Raw genomic sequence first — 24,087 nt, forward strand, 5'->3', positions numbered from 1 at the left:
TATATTTTATTTTTATTTTTTTCATATTTTTTAAAATGTTATGACTTAATTTTAATTTGATCATAATGTAAAATTTTTATACACTATATCGTTTTAAATATATCTTTTTAAGATAACATGATTTTAGAATTATTATACATATAATTAATCTTAATTTAAATATTTTTAAAAAATTAAAATATCCGTGGAATATACGAAAAATTTGCTTGATAAATTAATTGAATATAGAGTTAATAAAACACACCCCGAATAAAACGTCATATATAAATTAGAAAAAGAAAAAATGAAAACGGTGACGATATTTGAGATACCAATCTGCAAGTTGTCATTTTTGCGATTCCCGTATGAGTGACGAAATTTTGGGTCGAGAGCTCTATGAATTGAAAAGGGCAACCTGGGAAACACAGCGTATTCGGATGCTAAGCATTTGAACGGCGAAGAACTGCGATAGATAAGGGGGGCATGAGTGTGCGTGTGCGTGTGCGTGTGCGTCACGGTGTGAGGGTAATTAAAGTTATAAATAGGTGACTCTGACTAGGGTTTACTCTCTCTTTCGCCACTCTTCAATCTTGAAGACGTTAAACCATTCATTTTCTAACTATGCGCCGATTGCAAAAATCCAAGAGAGTTTCATGGGCCTCCGATTTAGATCTTTGTCAGGTAAAGATTATCTTTCAGTTGCCAAATCCCTAATCGATCAATTCATTCCGATGATTGAAGTCCAATTATCGCTTCGTTAATGAACCCTAATATTTTTTCGTCGACTTTCTTCCTTTAAGACTTCTAGCTTTTCTTTATCTCTACCTTCCGTCTGTGTTCTTGTCATTCTTGATACTCAATCGTCGAGTTTTCTTGAATACCGATTACCATCTGATCGGTTTTTCCTGTGAATTGAGGGTTTTTCCTTTCAAAGACAGATGTAGTTTGGTGCTCAGAGGGGACGGAATGGCCCTAATTCAAATTATAAATTGTGGATTACTTTCTAACTTTTTTTGAATGGAAGTTAACAACTGACTATAGATTAAGATGCCTATGAAATAGGCTTTAAATCACGATAAGAGTAAAAAGAAAAGAAGAGAAAAAAGTCAGGTATGTTGCCAAATGCGAAGGAACTTACACAGAACTCTTTTTTTGACAATAATTTCCTTATGGCCTTGGAAACCCCCGATAAGGTCATGAGCTGTTTTGCTTCTTTGATCTTGGCAATTGCGTTTGAAGTTACTTGTAGGATCATCAATCAACACAACAACAATCGTTTGAACTATGTGTGTTGGCTTGTATTCTGAATTTTGATATGAAACTGTGGCAAGTCCACGTTTTACTATGGCTGCAATTTACAATCGTGTAGTCTGTATGAGATAGACGTGCTGCAGGAATAAATTACCAATTACTTTTGCATTGAAGAGCTCTAGTAAAGTCATGAAGAAGATGATATAAAACAAGCAAAATATATTTATTATTGTTTTCCAACAGAAATACATGTCCCTACAGTCAATTTTTCCTGCACCAGGATAACCACAACCAGGGGCTTGATGACTAATGCAGATTTATCAACTGTTTGTATTTTATGAAAAATGAACGGTTATATGTGAGATAGTAATAGTATCGAATGAATGTTCTGGAGCTGCTGTTTGTTGTGATATGATGAAACAGTTAACAGCTATTGGAATCTTTAATTTAATGCAGAGTAAGTTACACATAAGAATTTATATGCAGCACAAAGAAATTTCAGCAACTTACAGTAAGCAACTAGGCAAATCCTACTTGTATGAAAAAAGAATTTATTAAGGGAGAATGAATGCTCGTGTCATCTAGTCTGCCCTTTTTTAATATACCACCTTCATGCAATCTTTTGACGATTGTGTCATTTATGCATTCATTTACATCATGTATTGCTATCATATTTCATTTTGGCATAGATCACATTGATCAGGACTCTTGAGGAGAAGAGAATAAATAACCCTGCTTTTCAGGACGTTGCTGTTGTCCTACATATTCTATTCATTCCTTTTATGCTTTCCACATTGGGAAAGGAAAATTTTACTTAATTGTATTAGATATTAAATGGTTTAATGGTTTGAATGTATGTTTAGTTGTATGTGCTACTGCTCTTGCAGATTATATTTTCAAACATTTGTTGAAATAATTTTGCATTTAGTCTAAAAGCCTGCAGATATGCTTCTATTAGATTGATTTTGTTACCTTCTGTGGTTTATTTTCTGAATTAGTTTTTTATTCTCATCCTAAACTTATCTCAAGTTTCCAGTTGAAAAGCTACTTTGAAACTTGTTATAGTTATTTTGTTTAGGCAATTGTGATCGTCCATGAGTTAAAAAGGGAAGGGGGGCATCATTCCCGGTATCTGCTATCTCTCTTCATAGGGTGTCCTTGATTGTTAACTTGTATGCTTAAGCTTTTTGACTGTGTATTATTTTGGATTAATTGATTCATCTTTTCTTTTTTGGTTCAATTAGTTGCATATCATATTCTTAAGTTGTTCGTTATTATTATTATTATAACTAATAATGAAACTCTTTCATAACCACATTATGTGTAGTTTTCACTCATTTTGTTCAATGAAATTTGTTGCTTGTATGTTATGTCTGGTTGCATGTTCATGAGTGTGTGATGAGCTAAAAATAGGGGACATTTTGTTTTTTCGCTGCTATTACTATTTACTAAGGTTTTTATTGTGTCCAATGTGAATCAGTTGTGTTCTGCAGCTCAGAAGTCTTTGTTGTCTTTTGCTCTAAAATTTTGTTCTTTTTCTGTTGAAAGGACACTTATTGCAAGACCTCAGCCACTTCCAACATGGGAGGGCCAAGTCATAGTGATATTTTCTGAAGATGTACTGCTGGTGCATGCAGAAGTATCAGAGTAAAAGATGACAAAAATTCTTGGCTGGCCTGCCTATTAACTCAGATAACACCTTTCAGAGTGTGACTGTTTATAAGTTGTATAGGTCTTTGTTGTCTGAATTTGAGATGAAGAGTTGGAAGTGGCAGGCTCTAGTTGGAGACATTTTCAAACTGCTTGGCCGTTGGATTTAAGAATCTGTTAATTCTTCTGATCATGGATCTGATTGATGTATTCAAAGTTTCTGTCAGCGCAGTCATTGAAAGAAGGCCAGTTTTACTTGTGGGCATATCTTTGTCTGTATGTCCAGTTTTAATGAGAGGCATTGGTTTCTTGCCCAATAGCTGGGCAAGATTGTAAACTTTGTTTTCGTTAAATAGTGTTTCCATCTAGGTTGGGGAGATTGTGGATTCTGTTTTTCTTTTGGTCTTACACTAGGTTGTGAAAATCTTAAAATATATCAAGGAATTGAAGTTATTGGTTCCTGAACCTTTTTAAGTCCCTATTGGATGAAACTTATGGATGTCATATTAAGTACCACTAAGTCCTCTGATTTCCTGTTGAAATTTGAATGAGAATGTGTTTGTGGTATGATATGCAATCAATCTGAATGCTATTGCATCTGTTTGTTTTATCAAAATATTTTAGCTCAGTCTCTGTGTTGTGATTGCATGACTTTTATTTTGATAAAAAGGAGTGGCGAGAGATCCAAAACAAAAGAACTTTATATGAAGTTATTAAAAGAGACCTTTTAATTATTTAAATTTATGATAATTTGATTTTTGATTGAGCTCAATGACGTTGTATAATCTATGTAGTCGACTTCACTTAGTGGGATAAGGCTTATTTGTTGTTGTCTCCCCGTGTTGTGTTTTAGTGACAACAGTTCAAATTCAATCATCAGAGATTATCCTTATATAAAATCTAGCACAAATTGCTTGGTTCTGTTTTATCCTGAGCAGCACTGATTTCTTTTCATGTTACAAGTGAAAGTTGTCTTTATGTCAGAGTTTTAGAATGTACACATTCATTATTATCATATTTTGAGTGATATTTGATTTTCTGTATGCTTGTGATTTGTATACAATAAAGGGATTTTCTTTGTTTTTCAAGTATTTGCATATTAATAATTACCATGCAGGGACTCTTCAGCTTGAATTGAGTAGACAGAAGTAATAATTAGTCATTAAAAAGATTCTGCCTAAATATTGGTTATGACTAAGTGCTAGAAGAGCGCTAAATGGCAAAAACTATTTTTTTTTTTTTTGTAAATAGGTTCGGTTATTCTTATCAGAGGAATCCCCCTCGCAAGTCGGGATAAGTTCTCAAGATCACCTTCAAGCCAAGACGTCATTGCTGTTACATCCAGGTGGAGCAGGTTCTGATGACATTTTGCCTCCTGGGTTTGAGGGAACTCATGCTTCAAGTCAGTTCGAGATCAAACTATCCCAAATACCAGTTATTAAGTGGATTATTCCGCCAAAGGTAATTTTTGTTTTAGTTCTATGTAATTCAATTTTCATTATTATTTAGTTTTCAAAATTGATGTTGGAATGAAATACAAAAGAAAGAGTTGGTAAACATGAGCTTGTCTCTGATTGTATGTTTTTTCTTCTGAGTCAATTTATGTGATTCTTTTAGATTGTTCTAAATCTGACATGGCGAGTAGTGGCTGGGGAAGAAAGCAACGAGGTAGAGGATCAACGTCAAAGGGAGATGAGAGTACTTGAAGCTATTTATCCTCGCATATCTTCCATTCCTCCAAAGTTTGTGTCTTCTCTTGCCTTGTATTATAATTTCTCTCAGTTTTGTGCTTTTGTCATGTAAAGTTTTTATCCCTATATGCAGTCCCTCTGTTTCGATTGATGTTGAAGATTCCCATTACATTGATAGTCAAACTGCTTTGATACCAATTACCCCTATTGAAGATGAAGATGCTGCAGCAGAAGCATTGTCAGCTTCCTCGGTGTCTTCCCAGTCTCTTGAATTAGCTCATGGTATATTGAAGGATTCAAACTCAGCTATAAATATGCAGTTAGCTCATGATCATGGATCTGATGTAGCTGCTGCATCTGCAGCTTTAACTAACATAGTAAAGAGCAATGAACATGGAAATTTAATTGATCATGAGTTGCTTAATAATATTCTCAACAATCCAGAAGTGATTGAGAAGTTGGTTAAAGACTATGGAGCTACAAACAATTCACAATATGTACATAACGTGGGCTCATCCTCAGTGGCTTTTTCAAATCCTCCTAATTCTATTAATCAAGGAGAAACTGTGGTACCTTCATCAATTCTTTTTTCAGGCACTTCTTCCTATGCTCCTGCAACGGCAGGTCAGGTGACACCTGTTTCTACCCAATGGCTTCCTAGGCCTGCAGTGAGTTCAGCTAATGTTTCTTCTCCAGTTGAGGTTCCTTCAACAAAGGATGTGAACTACTATAAGAGCTTAATTCAACAACATGGTGGAGAAAAACTAGAAAAAAATTCATATTCCAGTAACCGCCAGAGTCATCCGCCAGCAACAAACTATGAGACAACATATAATCAAAGAGCAAAAGTGTTAAAATCAAAGATAATGAAGCCTTGTATCTTTTTCAACAGCTCTAGAGGATGCCGAAATGGAGATAACTGTGCATACCAGCATGATGCATCATTTCAGCCACGCGGTAATTCTGTGTCAGGGATACAAAATTCAAAGAGGATGAAAATGGATAACGAGATTAGCAGTTAAGTAAACTATGTTCGCTGGTGGGTGTTGATTGCCATTTATTTTGATGGGGAGAGTTGACTGCAGATCCATATCACATGCGGATGAAGAGGTTAAGTTAGCATTTAAATGGATGAGTGATTGTGAGCCTAATTTTTTTTTTTCAGTTTTTAATGTTAAATTTATCTTTTTTAAAATGAAAGGCTCCTTTTCATTTTCTTCCTTAACTGAGAAAATGTTAAAATTGATGCTTTTTTGGGTCAATCTTTATAATTGTATTATAAGTGGAGATCAATCTTCCTTAGCTGAATGATGCATTAGTTATCTTTTTTTAAAATTATGGTGATTTAGTTTGCATTTTTGTGGGCATGAAATTGACATTTTTAGATAAATCACGAGGTACAATTTATGTGGGCATGAAATTGTTATTTTTGGATAAATCATGAGTCAAAAGTATCATGAAAACACAATGCTTGTATTATGTGATATTTAGGATTTTATTTTATTTTTTTGGCTTTATTTTCCTCTTGTCACTTGACTCATAGTGACTCTTGTTTATAAATTATTAGGTGTATTTGAAGATATTAACGGATGAGTTAATTAAAATCTAAAATCCTAATTGGAAACTTAAAATTAATAATATAAAAAGAAGGAATTGTGATTAATACAGTAATGATAAAAAGAAATCAAGAGTTTATTAGTTTAGATGTTATGTGAATATTATTTTAATAAATGTTTATTAAAATGTTTTAAGTTATCAAAATAAATTTAATTTGATAAAATAAACCTTTGAATTAAAACATACTTCTTGTTATGAAGGAATTGCAGAAATTATAGTTAAATAGAGAATTCTCAGAATAAACATTGTTATTTCAAGCCAATGAACATTGCCACTGAATTAACGTTTTTATTATTTATATTTTAGTAAATTTAATTTAAGGTACATGTTTACTTATGTGTTTTAAAATGAAATCATTTCAGACGAATTTTTTTCTTCTATACAAATAAAAAAAAAAAACTTAAACAAAATGCTTGCAAAAAGTTCTTTATGAAAATGACTCAAATTCCAGGAGTTAAAATTTATTCCAAAAATGTTTTTCTTTCCCATGTTTATTAGTTAATTACTTCATGAGTTTTTCTAATAAAAAAATAGACTAAGAATCACTATTCATAAAACGAACATATGGTTAAAACCAGCAAGCATATCAACATTGTACAATTATCTAAATTTTATATAAATAATAATTTTTGAGAAAACTATTTAAAATTACTTGGTGTACGTAATTGATTCGTGTTGAATTTTTCAAAATATATAAAAATTAAGAGTACAAAAGTATGTATAATTAATTTAAAAGTATTGATTTTCTTTTTAAATTAAGAATGACGTGTCATTTTATAAAGGAACTTCTAAAATTTTAATATCATTTAATACATATAAAAATATATTCAACATAGTTAATTTAAGGAATATAAACAACTGCAAAAAATATATATTTTAGAAGTCTCTCAAAAATAAATAATTATCATACGGTATGATTTTATCTCATTTCACATAACTCTTTTTTTATTATTGCTAAGAAGAAGGAACGCTTTGTTCCATTATTTAAGGGTAGATTATATAGGAGAAACAATTATCATTATCCGAGGATAAAATTAATTAATAATGTAAATATTATTAGAATAAGAGTTTAATTGTGGTGTTATGTATAACATTTTTTACATTTTCAACCGATTAAAACCCATCATACATATAATTTATATATAAATTATTATAAAAATTAATAATTTTTACTGATACGATAATTCATTGTAATTTGTTGGATGAGAGTGAAAAGAGAAAGTTTGTATGTTTAAATTAAATTTGTAAAGAATGGTCATTATATATATATATATATATATATATATATATATATATATATATATATATATATGTCATTTTAATGCGGAAACAAAAGGGTTTTTATGATCTGTCCTATCCTAATAGTGTGGGTTGATGTCCTCTTGTTTTTTTTTTTTTTAAAATAAAATAATTATATTTTATATATTAAAACATTATATTAATATTGATATTATTTATTTTTAAATGTATTTTTCAAACATCATAATTTTAGTTTTATATTTTGTTCTTAAGTTTTATTAACTTTAGTATGGTACCATAACACATTATATGATTTTTTCTTAATTCTTCTATATATATATTCATGAATTTCTACAAAATCTTATAGATATAGATACGGTCGATCTGCTAACATTTTTAATTACTTTGAATTGAGTTTAAATATCGTATTTTAAATGTTTTTTTACAGTTATTTCTACAATTTAATTATATAATATTAAAATTAATATATTATGTAAATAAATTAAAATGATTCAGTTATCCCATATCAATGTTGGATTCGGGTTTAAAAAACATTATTAAAATTTTGGATCGGGTAAACAGAACGATCAAACCCGTAACTGAAAGCCCGGAACGAGAGGGCATGTGAATGGTGAAGGGGTCTTACAAACCCTCGTTGTGTGTTTCGTCATTTGTTTCAAACCCTCTTCACACCGCGAAAATGTTGAAGTTCCTATCAAGAGTGAAGATCGAGTTCAATGCGTTGGACCCACGAATGGCATCGTGTATGGAGTTTCTGGCACAGTGCAATTCACGAAAGGCAAAAGAATCAAACCCTGCGTGTGAAGTGGAGGTGAAGCGTGGAAGGGAAGAACGGCCACCACAAATCACAGTGACGTTTGTGAATGGGGTTGAACAAGTGTTTGATGCAACTTCCACCCCAGCCCAGACCATAAGAAGTATGATTCTGGAAAAGGGTCAGCTCCTTGAGACTGAGCAAATGTTCCGCGAAGCAGGGGAGTCATGGCCCGTTATCATCCCCAACGAGGAACTCTCGCAACACGCACCTGGCACCAAAGTGCGTTTTCTTTTTCTCACTTCAATTGCTCAATTCCCCTTGTCTGTTATTTTACTGCATCGTTCAGGGATCTTTTTCTGTTACTCTGGTTTTCTTCAGAATTTAGAAATGTGTGTTAACTTCAAGTTTTAAGTTTAACACCTTTGATACTCTTTAGATTTCTGTTGGGACAGTAATATTTCTAATACTCTTGAAATGGGTTAATTAATTTGATGATGCGATACTTTAGATAGTGTGTATAGTTTTTTAATGTCAGTGAATAAAATTTAAATTCTTTTTTTTTAGGGAATTGGTATAATTTTGAATGTATGTGTTATCCTTTTGTTAAAGGAATTTTAATTGGATAGCAGATGTGGCATTTAATCCTTTCAGTTCATGCTGTTGGATCTTAGTATGCGTGGTGTTTACATTCCTTAGAGAAGCAAGTATGGTGGTTTTCACAGTCAACAGTGCCTGCTATTGTACTTTGCGCAACCATCTGTATTTTAATTTATTGTGTATTTCAAAAGCATTTCATGTCTGATTTTTTGGATAAAGTGGAAGAGAAGTGACGGTATTCAAATAAGTTGAGGTTCACAAAATTGGTTTTACTCTTGTTAGTATTGGTTATGAGATGGAACATAAGATGCAGGATCCAGTAAGAATAACACTAGCCATAATGATAAACTGTGTTCCTGTGACTGGACAATTTTGTGGAATCCTTAGTTTCGCTGTAAGGCAATGTGTGGGCTTTTGTGGGTGATACATCGGACTTAGTTCTTACTGTGTGTTATATAATAACTGTGTTGCAGATTGATAAATAGTAAATACTTTGTGTATGTGAACTTAATTCTTCTTCTTGAAGTTACAAATGCTTGTACAACTATAATGTATCTGCATGGCTGTCGAATTTTTGTTTCAACAACTTGATGATATTGTTTAGTGTGGAGTATGGCTTTTATTAACTGCCTTCAATATGCTTTCCCTTTGTGAAATATGGCCTATAGCCATAACCGCTTTAATTAATTTATGTGTATTTTATGTGCTCCTTCTTTCAGCCAAGGAAAGCAGAAGAGAAGAAGCAATAGCTGAAAATTGTTGAGCATATTAACTGCTGAGGATGGTTCTGGCTTTTGTCACCCTTGTTTTTTTGGGTAGGAGATAGGGCATCTGATCTCTGCTGTTGCTGCATACCTTACTGAATTTCAGGACTTTATTATTGAATATATAACTAGATATGATTTGCATAATAATCTATGCTCCTGAATTGCTGAATCTTGAAACTGTAATGTTATCGTGCTTACTTTTGTTCTATTCTGGTTTATGCCTACATTGCTCTATGTGAATGTTGTAGCCATTTTGACTTCAAATGTCTTGGGCAAAGCTATCAAATCAAATGATATCGGATTATTGATTCGAAAGCACAACTTAAGGGTCGTAGCTTACTTTGAAGTTTGGCTAGCAGTGATTTTGCATTTCAGAGAATGGTAAGTGTTAGCATACAATGCTTATGACGACTACAAACTTTCACACAATTCTCATTATTATGGCTACTACTGCCAAGCAGCTTGTCATCTCCGGCAATGGGAAACCACTCAGTAATTTCTCTGTGCAAACCCTAAACCAAATAATTATACACTAAGAACGGATTCTTAGTGTATAATTATTTGGTTTAGGGTTTGCACAAAGACACGGGTCTCTGTTATGTACTTTGTTATAGTAGAAAGCGTATGATAATTTCTTTTGTTGGATAATACACTCTTTGCATGTATAGTGAAAAATGATTATCAGTGATTAAAAAAATCATCGATTTCAATAAAATGCGTACATTTAAAATAATTTATGAAAATATAAAAAATTTAATTAATGGCTATTGTTTATTACTTTACTTTTTATCTTTTAAAACGCACTTTATATTTTCGAGGAATCGAATTCTATTTTCTACTATTCGTTTTGTCTTACCGTTTTCGACAATATGCTTTGCTACGTTAAGAAATATACATTGTTTATGATTAAAATAAAAACTAAAATCATCAAAATTTAATTAAGTTGTGTCAATATTTTCGCAATTAGACGACTGACAGATAAAAATAGATAAATAGTATATTATACATAACTTGTCTTATTTTAATTTTTAATTATTTTAAACGAGTTATACATAGGTTCAGTTTGAATAAACTCTTAAAGGAATTATTATAAAAGCAAAAAAAAAAAAAATTGTATACAAAATAAGAAACTTTTTTTTTTTAGAAATAACTCATACTTTTCTATCGTTTTAGAAGTTTTAAAAAATTCCTTCATTTAACTTCTTTAAAATTTTAAAAAATAAATTATTTTTAACTTATAAAAAAAATTTATTCATTTTTATATTAATTTTTTTATATAAGGACCTCTCTAAAAATTTACCCAAAGTCAGCCATATTTTTCTACTACTTTAAACATTTTTGTTATATTCTTAAAAATCATCATAATTATTATATATTTTTACATCAATTCAATGTTTTAGCTAAAATTTTAAAAAATATAAATATTTCTATTGTAATATTTATTTCTATGATAAGTTAAATATTTATTTCAACTACTACTCTGATTATGGAACATTTGATTAGTATAAAACAAATTAAATATTTTGCCACAGATATCTCTATAAACCTTGTATCTGTATAAGAATCAATTTTATAACATAATAAATATAATTTAATTTGATTATTAATAAAAATCAATGAAATAAAATTTATAATTTAAATTAAGACAATTTAAGATTTCAATTTTTAATTAATGATTATAATTTCATATGTATTTTTTATTTTAAGGTACACGTTCCATTTTAAGAGAGTTATTTTTTTTTAATAAAAATGTTATTCTAATTTAGGATCTACTGTTTAATTTTTTAAATATATTAATTTTTTGCTTTAAAGAAATAATGAAAAGTTTTTACCTATTTCTTAAAAGAACTGTCTATTTAAATTAAAATTTTAAAACATATCCCTATCTTTTACTTAAAAAAAGAATAAAAAACAGTAAACAAGTAGAGACTAGTGGGGGCAGAAGAGGCACTGCGTTTTTCTCTGTGTTGAGGCAGTGACACAGCAAAGGAAATAAATTAGAAGCTCACATGTAAGTGTAAGTAACAACAAACACACCGACAATGTTACCCTTCGTGTCGTATCTCAAACTCTATATTACAATTCCATATCTACTTTCGCTCGTTAGACTCGTCTTCTTCTTCTTCATCATCACTCATTAAGCGTAAACTACACTCCGAGACTGCAAATCTCACTGTTCCCTTCTCTGAGTTTGATAGATAGATGGGTTCCGTTTCTCTGAAAATAGGGGATGGAACTGCTAGATTCAAAAGAGCAACCGTGTGTTCTTCCGCAGTTAACATTCTCATGATCTTCTCTGTCATCACCACCAATCTCTTTGCCCTCTATGCTTTCTCTTCTTCCCCGAAAGACCATTCTCTTCACCCTTCCCACAAAAACTTCTCTCTCATCTCCGAGCAGGTTACTCTCATTCTCAGAGAGATCGATTTGTCTCAGAAGAAACTTGCCCAGATAGAAAAAGAGCTTCTTGGCTACGAAAGCATCGATCTTTCCAGACCCAACATTGCAACTGAACTCAAACTCTTTCTCCACCGTCACCAGCTCCCACTGGGCAAAGACTCCAAAACTGGAATCACCGAAATGGTGTCATCCGTTGGCCATTCATGCGAGAAATCTTCGGACTTGTTGTCTCAGTACATGAGTTACAAGATTTCTGGACCCTGCCCTGATGATTGGAGTGTGGCACAAAAGCTGATTCTGCGAGGGTGTGAGCCTTTGCCTAGAAGGAGGTGTTTTGCTAAGTCTGTTTCTAAGGTTGGTCTTTATTCTTTTCCCACTTCACTTTGGAAACCCGTTGGTAACAAAACTGTTAACTGGAGTGATCTCGGTTGCAAGAGTTTTGAATGTTTGAATGGCAAGAGGTTGAGTAGAGATTGCATAGGTTGCTTTGATTTGGTTAATGGGTATGAGAATCAGAGATTTTTCAAGTCTAGGAGTAAGAATGATTTTCTCGTTGATGATGTGTTGGCATTGGGAAGTGGTGGGATTAGGATAGGACTTGATGTTGGAGGTGGTTCTGGCTCCTTTGCAGCTACAATGGCTGAAAGAAATGTTACTGTTGTTACTAGCACTCTGAATGTTGATGCCCCATTCAGTGAATTCATTGCTGCAAGAGGGCTTTTCCCTGTTTTCTTAAGCTTAGATCATAGATTACCTTTCTATGACAATGTGTTTGATTTGGTTCGTGCTGCGAGTAGCTTGGATGTTGGAGGGAAGGCAGAGAAGTTGGAGTTTTTGATGTTTGACATTGATCGTGTTTTGCGGGCTGGTGGTTTGTTTTGGCTGGACAACTTCTATTGTGCCAATGAAGAGAAGAAAAAGGCATTGACTAGGTTGATTGAACAGTTTGGATACAAGAAGTTGAAATGGGTTGTGGGAGAGAAGGTTGATAGTCTTGGATCAGCCAAATCTCAAGTTGTTTTGTCTGCTGTTCTTCAGAAGCCTGTAAGGGTGTAAAGCTTTGTACAACCAATAATACTCTTGCTTCTGCTAGCTCTCCTTCACTCACAACACAATTTGTGTGAATGAATGAATGAATTGCTTCTAACATCACATCTCATCAGAAGTGGAATAAGTGCATGAATATGACTGCTGTATTTCAAGTAATGTTCTATATATTTTTCGGTTGCTATATAATTTTGTAGATGACAACTAGTTAGAAAGAGAAAAATGCATTACATTTTTTAAAGTTGTAAAGTAAACATTAGTCTATTAGACTTAGTTTTATGATATGAAATTTCCTTTCTCAATTTTCACATGGACTCATTCGTTAGCTGTATAAGTTGTGCAGCCAATATGCATGCCCTATTTTAATTTCTCACTTTATTGAAAAGATAAATACCGAGGCTTACATCTGATGAGTGTTTTTTTTTTTTTTTTTTTTCAAAATTCTTGAGTTGTATAATTGCTGAAAGACATGGACAATTCTGATTTTAGAATATAGGCATAACCTCAGTTAAAGATTATTTTACATTGAAATACGTGTTATGGTGTGTGAAATTGATATTAGATGCTACCTAAACAAGCGCTAAAGGATTAAAATGAGCTAGGAAATTCAAAAGCACAAATATGTTTGCAGCATTCTCTTCATATTATTTCATTATTTATTCCTCATAAAGCCCAATGTAATCTTGGATGATATCAGGCCATAAGATTTGGATGCTTAGAAATATTTATTGCAGGCTGAGGCCCTCTTTTGCTCAAGTAGCTTCTACTCTTCTACCTCTATGTTATGTGCAAATAATGTTGCATCTGTTGAAATTGTGGAATATGCATCTGATCTATATGGTTTTTGCTCATCAATCTGCCGGTCCGTACTGAAGCCCTTGGTTTTAACTTGTAATATATGAAAGATTAAAAATGTATTAACATGAAATATCTTAAATTAGATATGAATCTGTATTTTACACAACCTTTCAAGTTTAAGGACCATGAGTTAGTAGGTTGCAAGAACTAATGATTTCATCCCAGTATGATAACATGTTAATGCGTTTTCCTGATTTTTTCTGATCCGATGGATTTTTTTCCTGGAAAATAATAAAACACCATTCATACCTAGAGATTTAATTCGCTAAGGTTACATCTGAAATTTCAATTGTAACCTGCAAATCTTGGTGAATAATTATTTATTATGTTATTTCAATTATGTAGGTTGAGAAAAATTAGAAGGAAAATAAACGATTAAAGAAAAAAGTTTTTTTTTTTTCTGTTTACTTGATTGGATAAAAAAAAGAAAATATAATTATATTATTTAATATTTAAACTCCTTTTATATAATAAAATGAAATAAAAATAGATTATTTTTTTCTCGTTACAACAAAATTCTTTGGTTCCTCATTTCGCAATTCTTGTTATGTTCTTTCGCAACCAAATGCTTAAGGTTAGTCAAATGTTATCAAAATGGATTAATAAATGAGAAGAACCCAAAAAGAGTCGTTTTTTGCGTAATCCAGAAAGAGGGATAAAAGCATCATCATAAAATTGTTTGATTTAAAGATGGGTGAATTTGTGTAATTGATTGGTTTGTTTGATTCACTATTCTAGTACGTGTTTAGTTTGCGTTGAAATAAAATTAATGAAGGATTGAAATAACGGAGAATTTTCTCCTTTACAACGCGTGATCAGCTTTTGAACGAGTGCTTACAAAACCTCTTCTGAGGAACATGGCCATGTCAACTTTACCCAGAAAATGAAGGCTTAACAACGATGTCAAAAGCTCAATCGCTGGAATGCATTATCCAATCAATAATATGGTTGGGAAAGTCTGCAGTTATCATTCTAACGCTCTTAAATGTTTTGACAATCTCTTTTCTGAAAATTAAATGTTATTATTTTGCCTTTTTTATTGTTCGTTCCCCTTTCAATTAATCGTCCCATCGTTTTGCTTGCCCCACTACTTCATGATTTTATTACACGCTTCACTTTATTTTCTTCCATTAAAATTTTTTATTAATAAAAATTTACTAAAATAATTATTTCCGTTTAATTATAAAAGTTGAGTTGAATTTATTTGTACTCAATGACACATATTAAGAAACCAATCAATAAATAATACTTTTTATTAAAAATTATAGCATTAAACTTAAACCTTGCAGTATAACTCTGAGAAATAGCAGGTTATATACACAAGATGATCAAGTTTAAATCCCGAGTTTTCAAAATTTTCATATCCCTTTCCCCAATGACAAAAGCAAAATACAATATATATCTTTATTGTACACTTTGAACATATGATACATTTTTTAAAAAATATTCTATAATAATTTTGTTACAACTATTTTATCTCTGAGAGTCACGTCAATATTTGCTCAGACTGACGTGAAATTCAATTGCAGACATTTATGGATGATGTAGCTTGTTGCCCTAGTTACAATATGTGGCCCTGAACTTTACTTATAGCATCCATGATTCTTTTGGAGGTTGGCTATAGCTGAAAACGTATACTTAGACGCCAGCCATTAATGGTCTCCCTAGAAGCACATACAAGTTACGCCAATGTCGGATTTGAATTCAGTAACTGCGCCGTTTTATTACGTTATTTTGTATTTTTGCTTAATCCAATACATATTGCTTAAGTAAAAATACAAAATTTTACTTAAATGTATGGTGTAATTTTTGTGTGGACTGCACTGAATCGAAATCTTATCGATTTTGACACACTTTCTCATTTTTACAATATTTGTCAACAAGTTAAAAATTCGCAGACATGATTAACCCAATACTTACAATCAATTAATTTGTGAAGATGAATACATTGCAACCCCTACTATTTTATAAAATAAACGTTAAAAAGGTAATGATTTGTAAAGATAAATTTAGTGTATGTATTAAAAAAATATTTGAAACGTATAAAAGATATAAAATTTAGAACTATTTTTATTAATTTTGTTATGTATTCTTAAGCACAAGTTAAAAAGATTGATCAACAAATCTACATAATGCTCTTTCATTTAAAGTTAAATAAGATTAATTTTAGTAACCACTAGATGTGATTGAAACGTGTTAATAAATACAGAAATTAATACGAATCATATTTTTTAATAAAATGTGTATTTTTCATTGAAAAATATAAGTACTAAATTTTCAACTTTAAACATTGCCCACAATCTTGTATTCTACGCACCAATTAGTCTTTTCAATTTGATAGGATGAAATGCTGTCAAAATAAAACTAATGGATTGGATTCATACTTTCAAGTAAGTCTTTATACCAGTTGCCAGGCAAAGAACAAAGAAAGAGGCTAATGTATTGTTCTTGCCTTAAGAAAGCAAAAATAAAATAAAATAAAGTATGTAAACCTTAATTCATGGAAACATGTTATAAACCTTCATTCTTTCATAATTTCGAACTCTCACGCCGCCAAAGTTTACGTCCCTCTAATCTAAGACTCTAATCTTGCCAAATGCCAACTTCGTTATGACGAGCTAATGATCGACATATCCCACAAAAACGTCTTTGGTTTCGTGACAAAGCGAGAAATGAAAAGTCAGTTACAAGAAAATGTTGAAGAAAAAAGGTTTAATGATCTCACGTACAGGCACCTGACATGCAACCACTGATCCCTTGCAACGCACCACTGTTTAGAAGTTTCATCCCCTCTTCACTCATCTGCTGAACTTCTGTAGGTGATAAAATTCTGATGCACTTGACACAACCAACAAATTCCCTGCAGAGAAATTTAGGTGAACATTATAACCAGTGATTCCCAAGATAATGTTTCTTACTAAAGGTCTAAAACTATAAAAGAATAAACTTTTGGTTCAGAAGTGAATTCTACAAGTGCATTTTAGAGAATAAAGTGCACTAATATCGGTGAATTAGAAAAAACAACAGTTTAAATTGTGATTTAGTGCAAAGTTAAAATATATGTGTTTGATTTTTATCAAAATCCCAACTGTTGACTTTTTTTTAACAATAGCTCTGAGTGCACTCCCTCACTCTAGAGGAGCGGGATATAGATTTAAATTGTCTAAAATGAAGGAAGTGCAGTAGTAAACATTGATTAGCAAAATAAAGTTGAGATTGTAATTATCTTTAAAGATTGTCATATATGTACTGGGTTTTCTAATCAATGGTTACTAATGCAATTTATTCTTTAAAAGCACAGCTCCTCACTTTAGAAGAGTCGGATGCAGGATGGATAGAGCATCTAAATAACATAGGGCATGCTAGTAAACTTATGCAGGTGGAGTATGACACATTGTAACAGAAGTGAGAAACTTACTCCCAAGGATCATCCCCTACAAGTAGAACATCATTCTCATAATCTACATATACCAATTTCCATCCTGAACCTCTAGTGTCATTCAGCAGACCCTGGAGTCCAAACATGCACTCAATAGCACGGATCAGCTCCTCATAATTCTTGAAAGTAGTGACATCAATTGATCTTCCCACAGAACCTGCCTTTTGCACCTATCAGGTCATAAAAACAAAACCATGACTTATTAAAGAAGTTAAGCCAACAAATATCCTAAACCCTTCTAATAAAAATTTTCAATATCATAACGAATTAAGCCCATGACAAACTAGCATTTATGTCAAATTTGATATATTATTAGTATGAACGACAATGTGGAAAATGTATTCCACAACAAACCTTGGTATAGGTACGCCGCCTAGGTGCAGGCTGTGCAGCTACTTGAGGCCATGAATTTTTCTGCAGAAAGCTGCTTTCATCAAAATCAACATGACTTGAAGATGCACCACCTGAACTATCAGGGATATCTTGCAGAGAAAAGGCATGTGACTCCACTAGACTTGCAGATGTTATTTGAGACTGGACATCTTGGCTTGCACTCAAGTTGTTCACCATGCGTTCTGATGGATTCTTAAAATCCCTTTCCTTGAATGAGCAAAACTCATCCAAAATGGCACTCGAGGTAGAAAGATCAGCTATAGAATCATTTATAATGTTATTACCATCAACATTGTCACTGTTGTAAATTTCACTTTGATTGTTGCTCTCGGCTGAGAAATCCCTCAAATTGTTCGAACTAGATATACAACTGAGGCTGTACTGCCCTTGCTGAGAGATGGAAGTTTGTTGGTCTGCTTGGGGTAAAAGCTTCAAATTTTGCACATATGGATCCCACATGTTTTGGCTCATTGAAGGGAAAGGGAGATTTATTGCTTGAGAGTGAAGTACAGACTGTTCTTGCAAAGCTGTTAGAGGTTCAGTTGATCTGTTCTGCCCAACCAAAGGTTGGGAGGAAGAACACACCATCCATTCATCGATGTCTAGCTGGGGAAGTGAACCATTCACAATAGCAGATTCAGATTGGGGGATATCAACCACTAATGGAATGTGGTTTTGATTAAGGAATGTCACTTGATCTACAAAGCTTTGGGAGCTTACAGAAGTTGGGGCCATTTTTTCAATGTTGCTACAATCCATGTAAGGGAAGTCAAATATACAACCACCTAACCCCTCAGATTCTAACTTTGGTTTATCAGTAACTGTCCCAGTAGATAAAGGATTTTCAATCTTGGCCAGAGGATGCAATGTATCAAGTTGATCACTTTTCAACGGTTTATGCAAGTTCAAGGCACTAGATTGGTTTGGTTCAGATTGACAATGTATGTTGCTTAGTGGTATGCTCACTAAACTTGCAAGGTTAACTTTTTGGTAAGTCATTGGCAGTGTGGTATTCACCTCTCCTAAGGGACCTCTCTTAGCAGAAGATTCTTCTTGTCTGATCCATAAACAGTTCCCAGTATTGCTAACAAGTTGAGGTTTAAAGAGATTTTTCATCATATGTTCCGAGTACAGATTCTGAAAGCTGTTTGAGAGCTCCACGGTTCCATTTTCAAGAACCTGCATGAAAGGTTTTCTTAACAAAGCACTCCACTCGTTTCCTGCACCAATCAACATAACTAGTCATCATACAAAAGACGTATCCACAAAATATAAAGAGAGAATAAAGAAACTAACCCAACAATCCAGGTTGGAAGGGCCTTTTAAGGCTTGAAGTGAAAGAGGGAAAGGTGAAAAGACTTTCAGGAGTTTCGATGTCCCACGAACTAACTCTATTCTGTTTATCACTACATCCAGGCTCATCCCATTCAACCTGTTTATGAGAAACTATAAAGGATTACAGATTTTTAAGAGAAAGCTTTAAAAGTGGGTGACAAACAACTCAATCCACCTGAATATTTCTCCACTTAGAACCAGGCCACCTTAAAGGATCCAAATCACTGATGCCAACTATTGTACCCATATATCTGCAGAAAGATCAAGCACATGTCAACTTCTTCCTGCATGTTAAATATTTTACACACATCAACCCAAAGTAATGCTGCATGCCATAGGATAGTTCAAGCATTCAGAAAATTACCTGCGCTTACCCGATTCCTCTGTCTCAAACATCATACCAAATCTCAAGCCAATTGAGAGCTGGGTCTCATATATAGCTTTTCTGTACTTGGCCATTGGAATAACAAATTCTGAAGAGCATGCTCTACAAATAAATAGAAAAATACACTACAATCAAGAAACTATCCCCAGAAGTTTTATACTTGTATGTTATGATATTATATATAAGTTGAGTTGCGGGTAAGAACTAAGTTAAACATACCTTGGATTGTAGAAAATAGTAAACAGGGTTTGATTAGCAGCAGCATGAGCAGCAGCAGCAAGCACACCAATGTGCATACTATCAGCAGAAAGAACAGATGATGGCAATGATGTCTGTTGACGATTACCACGCCTAACACCAACTAGCAATTGCGATTTCCCATCCCTTGTTACAATTGACATGTCCTTTATTTTTAGCATAAACAAAGTAGTCTAAAAGCTCCATAGCACATTTAGCTAGCACCAGCACTACACTACACAAGCTATACAAGAGAAAACAGCTTATGAGTTGTGACCACTACCTGATAAAAAGAACAGAATCACCAGCTTTAAGCCTTTTCGATCCCACGAACAAACTCCATCCAGTTGTGAGAAGGTGTCTCTTCGGATGACCTACATAAAACATGCAAACGTGTCAACCAAATGCATGCAATAGGAGAAAACTATATTTTCAAAAGAGAAGCTGCAGAGCCAAACAAAAATTTTCCTTCTTCATGTTACTAAAAAGCAGTAAGTAGACTTGAGAGCATCCTTACCTCGGTATATATGTCGAAAAGTCCAGCTATTATCATGCAAATCACGGACAACTAGTTCCTGGCTTGGTGGTTGAATTGTGTAGTCCTGAAATGAACATGTATTAATCAAAACATTTTTTTTTAACCATGGCTACATTACACATGATAAGAAAATAATAAATTTATATCAGGACTACACAATAATATTAATTTATAGATAAGCATTAAATTTTATAATTATCAATAATTTATATTATGTACAACATTGCATAGGTGTAAATAAAAAGGAATTCAGGTACATTATTTTCCTAAACAAGGGAAAAGGGAACTTCCAGTAGCTGGTGTTATAGCCATACCAATGGAGGAAAGAGCCTTTCTGCTGCCCTGCGTGGTACTGAAAAGCCACCATGTGTGCTTGTGTCACTGGCAGTTAATGTTTTGCAGAAAAACTCAGTGGGGTGGCTACTTGCCATTAGTCCAAACTCAGATATAGGAAAAACATCTTTTTCCTGAAACAAAATGTTAGGGAAAATAATCACCTATACTGCACTTTTTTAAGAGAACCCTCTAGTTATGTTGTAATTTCACTATTACAAAATTACAATAATTCCAAGCTTACAGAATTTAGCGGTTGGAGACTCATTTGAGCATATATTTCGTCAGTTTCTTTGTCTGCCTGTCATAAGAGGTAAAGATTAAGGTGTTACAATAATAATAATAATAATAATAATAATAATAATAATAATGCAAGTAGTGGTCAGCTAAGCCTATAGACACACATTAACATACATGAAGTGTGACATTTTGGACTTGACACAGCAACTGAGAGGGAAGATTGGGATAGTTGGGAATCTGCGATGTGACCGTCATTCTAGTGCAAGCTGCCACCTGTTCAGATTTACATAACAGGGATACATCCATGAGCCAGTTCTTAGTGGATTTTCCATAAATTTAATATAATTTTACATAAATAAAATCATCTGACTGAATTTTAAATTATTCATGTAAATACAGTAAATTATAATCTTCAAATACGACTTGTTACTTTTTTTTTTCCCTACTTGTCTTATAAGTTGTACATATAATATATACAATCTATATTGTATATATTTTTAAAAATTATAAATCCTATATTATATATGACTTGTGTATTTATTAAAAAGTGTGTGTATCTTAACTAAGTAAACTAGTACTAATCAGGTTATGAAAAAAATAGCAATGATAAAAAATAAGGATGAAGGTGATGTTGAAAAGCATGACTCAAATTTGAGTTTGACCGTGCATTATATGGACAATTACAGTAAATTGAATAAGAAAGGAAGATTCAATTATCAATTTTTAAAAAAAAAAACTTTATTATATAACATGAGTAGATTTATTTAAGTTTTATATTATAATAGTCCTAATTTAATTTTTTAAAATAAAATATTCCAAAACACTTACTTAATAATTATCATTTATTAAAAATAAATCCTGATAGATTAACTTATTTCCTTTTTTAATAATATATGAAAATTATCCATAGGTTACCAATAGTTTGACTTACATATGTAACTTACGCATAATTTTAATGTTAATAGATAAACGTTAATTCATTTGAGTTTGAATTCTTAAAAAGTAAGTATTTAAGAATATTTTGATAGAAAGAAATAATTATATATGATTAAATTAAGAAAATTATAATTTAAAATTTACATAAATTTATTCATGCACTTCTTTAAGACCTTTTTCTTGTCTTTTGTTACTGAATCTTTCGCTCTTTTACATCATATGTTGTGTCTGTCATCTTTAATACCTCTAGCGTCTTCATACTAATAGAAATAGCATAGTGTAAAGTTCGAACTCATAATTCTTCAACATTAATTTTGTTATCCACTGATATCATTATTATTCCTTTTGACAGTATGTTATTATTAGTCCACTTGATTAAAACTTACAATTTTTTTAATAAATGCATGAATTATATAGAACTTATAAGCTAGGTAAAAATAAATAAATCAAGTAACAAGTCATAATTTAAATTTATTACATTGATGTAAATAATTTAAAACTAAGTCCAAATTAGTAATTTTAATCTAAAATTACACAATTTTTTTCAAAAAGCTAGTCCATAATATTTTACCAATTACAAACAATTCGGCCCTGATCATGCCATGCTGTTGCATCCAAAATTACAAATATAAGAATGCATACCGTGCCAACAAGATTAAGCCTAATACATACAAAACGGAGCAAAATTTTGAAAAAAACTAAGATTAAAATTTTGTAAAATTATAAGAATAAAAAGTATATTTAAGTATAATTTATACTATAATTTAGTCTATGTTTGATTATCAATCTCTCTATGTATCATACACGTGTCAAAAAATTAAAGGAATCTACCATTTATTAGTAAGATTTACATTAACGAAGTATTTAAATTTGCATTTAAATAAGCACATATTTATATTATTTTAACATTAATAAGTATAACTTTTATTTTAATATATTTTTAAATGTACGCTAAAACATGCCATTAGCTTTTGGCATTGCTATTTGCTAAAGTAACACTTACTTTACTCAAGATGAAGCAACTAAAAGTTCGTTCACTTTTCAACATGAAACCTGGTCTGTGAGATAATTTATCGTTGAATTAAATATTTTTGGACTACCTCTTGTAGAAAGAAACTTAGATTAAGAGCAATAGATTTTTATATATGTTTCAAGATACTTAATGAAAAATTAATAAATAATAATTTTTATTAAAAATTATAACTATTATTTTATTCAAGTTTATCATTTTAATAAAAATATTATATGTTATTAAGCAACAAACTAAAAAAATCAAATTATCAGCATTCATGAATATAAAAACAAAGGTTAGAAATACAGTGAGTGATTAACATAAAGTTAAGAAGCAGCAACAGTATATCATAAATATATTCGAAAAGATAGCAGTAAAGAAATTTTGAGAAAACAAAAATGAAAGTGAAAAGAAGAGATTAACTTGACCTGCTCGCAATGTCCCTGAGGGAAGTAATAAGAAAGACTCCCCACCTGAGGCAAGCATACAAGTGGGCCTGCACAAGCATGCCATAACTCCCAATTTAAAGTCTTCGGCTCCCCTGAAACTACCACCAAAAACATTACATTACTACTTAACATATTCTTTTCCCTTCAAACTTGAGAGAAACCCAACTTAAACGTGTTTAATTCACTCTATTCCAAGTAGAAAAATGTTTAATATCTATATAATGTTTAAAAAACCACTTGCACTTACAAATCAAAACCTAGGTATATATATATTTAATATTTAGAAAGGCCAAAAGGTCATACCGTAATGTTCCTTCATTTCTCTCGGTAGCTTCATGGGAGATACCGGAGTGGCATCCCCAACACTTGGAAATTTTTCTGCAAGCGAAGCCATCTTAATCTTATGGTTACCTAGTCTTCAATTCACCGTCATCGTTGTCATCCCTTTTTCTAGTCTTTGGGTGGACAAAAAGAAACGGGAAGAAGAAATAATGTTGTTACATGATTCCATCCATCTTAATTAGAGAATCTTGATCGTTTGGAACAAAACCTGCAAAAAATGCAGAGGGCAGGTGTTTTGCAAGGGTAGTGGCTGTGGCTGGGTACAAGTAAGCCCATGAGTTTGCATCACCGCACGCAAACCGAAGCACGAGTTGCTTTTATTGTAGTATTATTGAGCTGAGTCCCTGAGTACTTGTTTTATTTGTTTCAAAAGAAACCAAGGCTTGGACGAAATCACTCGTCATGGTGATGCTGATGCTGAAACAAAGTCACAATCTTCTCTCTCTTCATTCTCTTTGCTTGGAGTAGAGGGAAACTGTGTGACTGTGAATGCTCCTATATATCCTGCACAACACAACCACTTTCTGCGCAACCTCCATTTCTTTGCAGCTTTAAACTACATTTATTATTTATA

The 24,087-nt window shown here is 32.2% G+C and overlaps 4 protein-coding genes across 5 annotated transcripts; 3 read left to right on the forward strand and 1 right to left on the reverse strand.

Annotated features, from left to right (window-relative positions):
- Window positions 1-295: 295 nt before the first annotated feature.
- On the forward strand, window positions 296-5,902 carry LOC113864577 (zinc finger CCCH domain-containing protein 6). The gene is made up of 4 exons (XM_027498453.1): window positions 296-660; window positions 4,132-4,341; window positions 4,498-4,622; window positions 4,705-5,902. Exons 1-4 carry the CDS (start codon window positions 601-603, stop codon window positions 5,591-5,593), a joined length of 1,284 nt encoding a protein of 427 aa, XP_027354254.1. The 5' UTR covers window positions 296-600; the 3' UTR covers window positions 5,594-5,902.
- A 2,130-nt stretch (window positions 5,903-8,032) lies between these two features.
- On the forward strand, window positions 8,033-9,672 carry LOC113865879. Its single transcript, XM_027500660.1, has 2 exons — window positions 8,033-8,484; window positions 9,522-9,672. Exons 1-2 carry the CDS (start codon window positions 8,056-8,058, stop codon window positions 9,549-9,551), a joined length of 459 nt encoding a protein of 152 aa, XP_027356461.1. The 5' UTR covers window positions 8,033-8,055; the 3' UTR covers window positions 9,552-9,672.
- Window positions 9,673-11,678: 2,006 nt separating this feature from the next.
- LOC113865599 lies at window positions 11,679-13,025 on the forward strand. Of its 2 annotated transcripts, XM_027500284.1 has the most exons (2): window positions 11,679-12,430; window positions 12,548-13,025. In XM_027500284.1, the coding sequence occupies exons 1-2, from the start codon at window positions 11,772-11,774 to the stop codon at window positions 13,023-13,025; spliced, it is 1,137 nt and encodes a 378-aa protein (XP_027356085.1). In that variant the 5' UTR covers window positions 11,679-11,771. The 2 variants fall into 2 exon arrangements, with proteins under 2 accessions (XP_027356085.1, XP_027356084.1); XM_027500283.1 differs by having other exon boundaries at window positions 11,679-13,025.
- Window positions 13,026-16,595: 3,570 nt separating this feature from the next.
- On the reverse strand, window positions 16,596-23,508 carry LOC113866304 (auxin response factor 5-like). Its single transcript, XM_027501186.1, has 14 exons — window positions 23,475-23,508; window positions 23,151-23,263; window positions 20,949-21,047; window positions 20,779-20,835; window positions 20,516-20,668; window positions 20,181-20,265; window positions 19,947-20,037; window positions 19,646-19,810; window positions 19,406-19,528; window positions 19,217-19,292; window positions 19,003-19,138; window positions 17,668-18,926; window positions 17,293-17,483; window positions 16,596-16,734 (listed from the first exon to the last, which is right to left on the reverse strand). Exons 1-14 carry the CDS (start codon window positions 23,506-23,508, stop codon window positions 16,596-16,598), a joined length of 2,721 nt encoding a protein of 906 aa, XP_027356987.1.
- Window positions 23,509-24,087: the final 579 nt, after the last annotated feature.

The sequence above is a fragment of the Abrus precatorius genome, unplaced genomic scaffold, assembly GCF_003935025.1.
Source record: "Abrus precatorius isolate BTA unplaced genomic scaffold, Abrus_2018 Scaffold4, whole genome shotgun sequence".
NCBI lineage: Eukaryota > Viridiplantae > Streptophyta > Magnoliopsida > Fabales > Fabaceae > Abrus > Abrus precatorius.

Bases quoted from the DNA above. Each gene is read 5' to 3' on its own strand.
- LOC113864577 (XM_027498453.1), top strand. From the start codon at position 601: ATGCGCCGATTGCAAAAATCCAAGAGAGTTTCATGGGCCTCCGATTTA. The intron at 661-4,131 runs GTAAAGATTATC...TTTTGTAAATAG, and splicing joins CCGATTTAGATCTTTGTCAG to GTTCGGTTATTCTTATCAGA. The intron at 4,342-4,497 runs GTAATTTTTGTT...TGATTCTTTTAG, and splicing joins AGTGGATTATTCCGCCAAAG to ATTGTTCTAAATCTGACATG.
- LOC113865599 (XM_027500283.1), top strand. From the start codon at position 11,772: ATGGGTTCCGTTTCTCTGAAAATAGGGGATGGAACTGCTAGATTCAAA.
- LOC113866304 (XM_027501186.1), bottom strand. From the start codon at position 23,508: ATGAAGCTACCGAGAGAAATGAAGGAACATTACG. The intron at 20,669-20,778 runs GTAAGCTTGGAA...ATTTTGTTTCAG, and splicing joins GTCTCCAACCGCTAAATTCT to GAAAAAGATGTTTTTCCTAT. The intron at 19,293-19,405 runs GTAATTTTCTGA...ATCTTTCTGCAG, and splicing joins GAGGAATCGGGTAAGCGCAG to ATATATGGGTACAATAGTTG.
- LOC113865879 (XM_027500660.1), top strand. From the start codon at position 8,056: ATGGTGAAGGGGTCTTACAAACCCTCGTTGTGTGTTTCGTCATTTGTT. The intron at 8,485-9,521 runs GTGCGTTTTCTT...TCCTTCTTTCAG, and splicing joins AACACGCACCTGGCACCAAA to CCAAGGAAAGCAGAAGAGAA.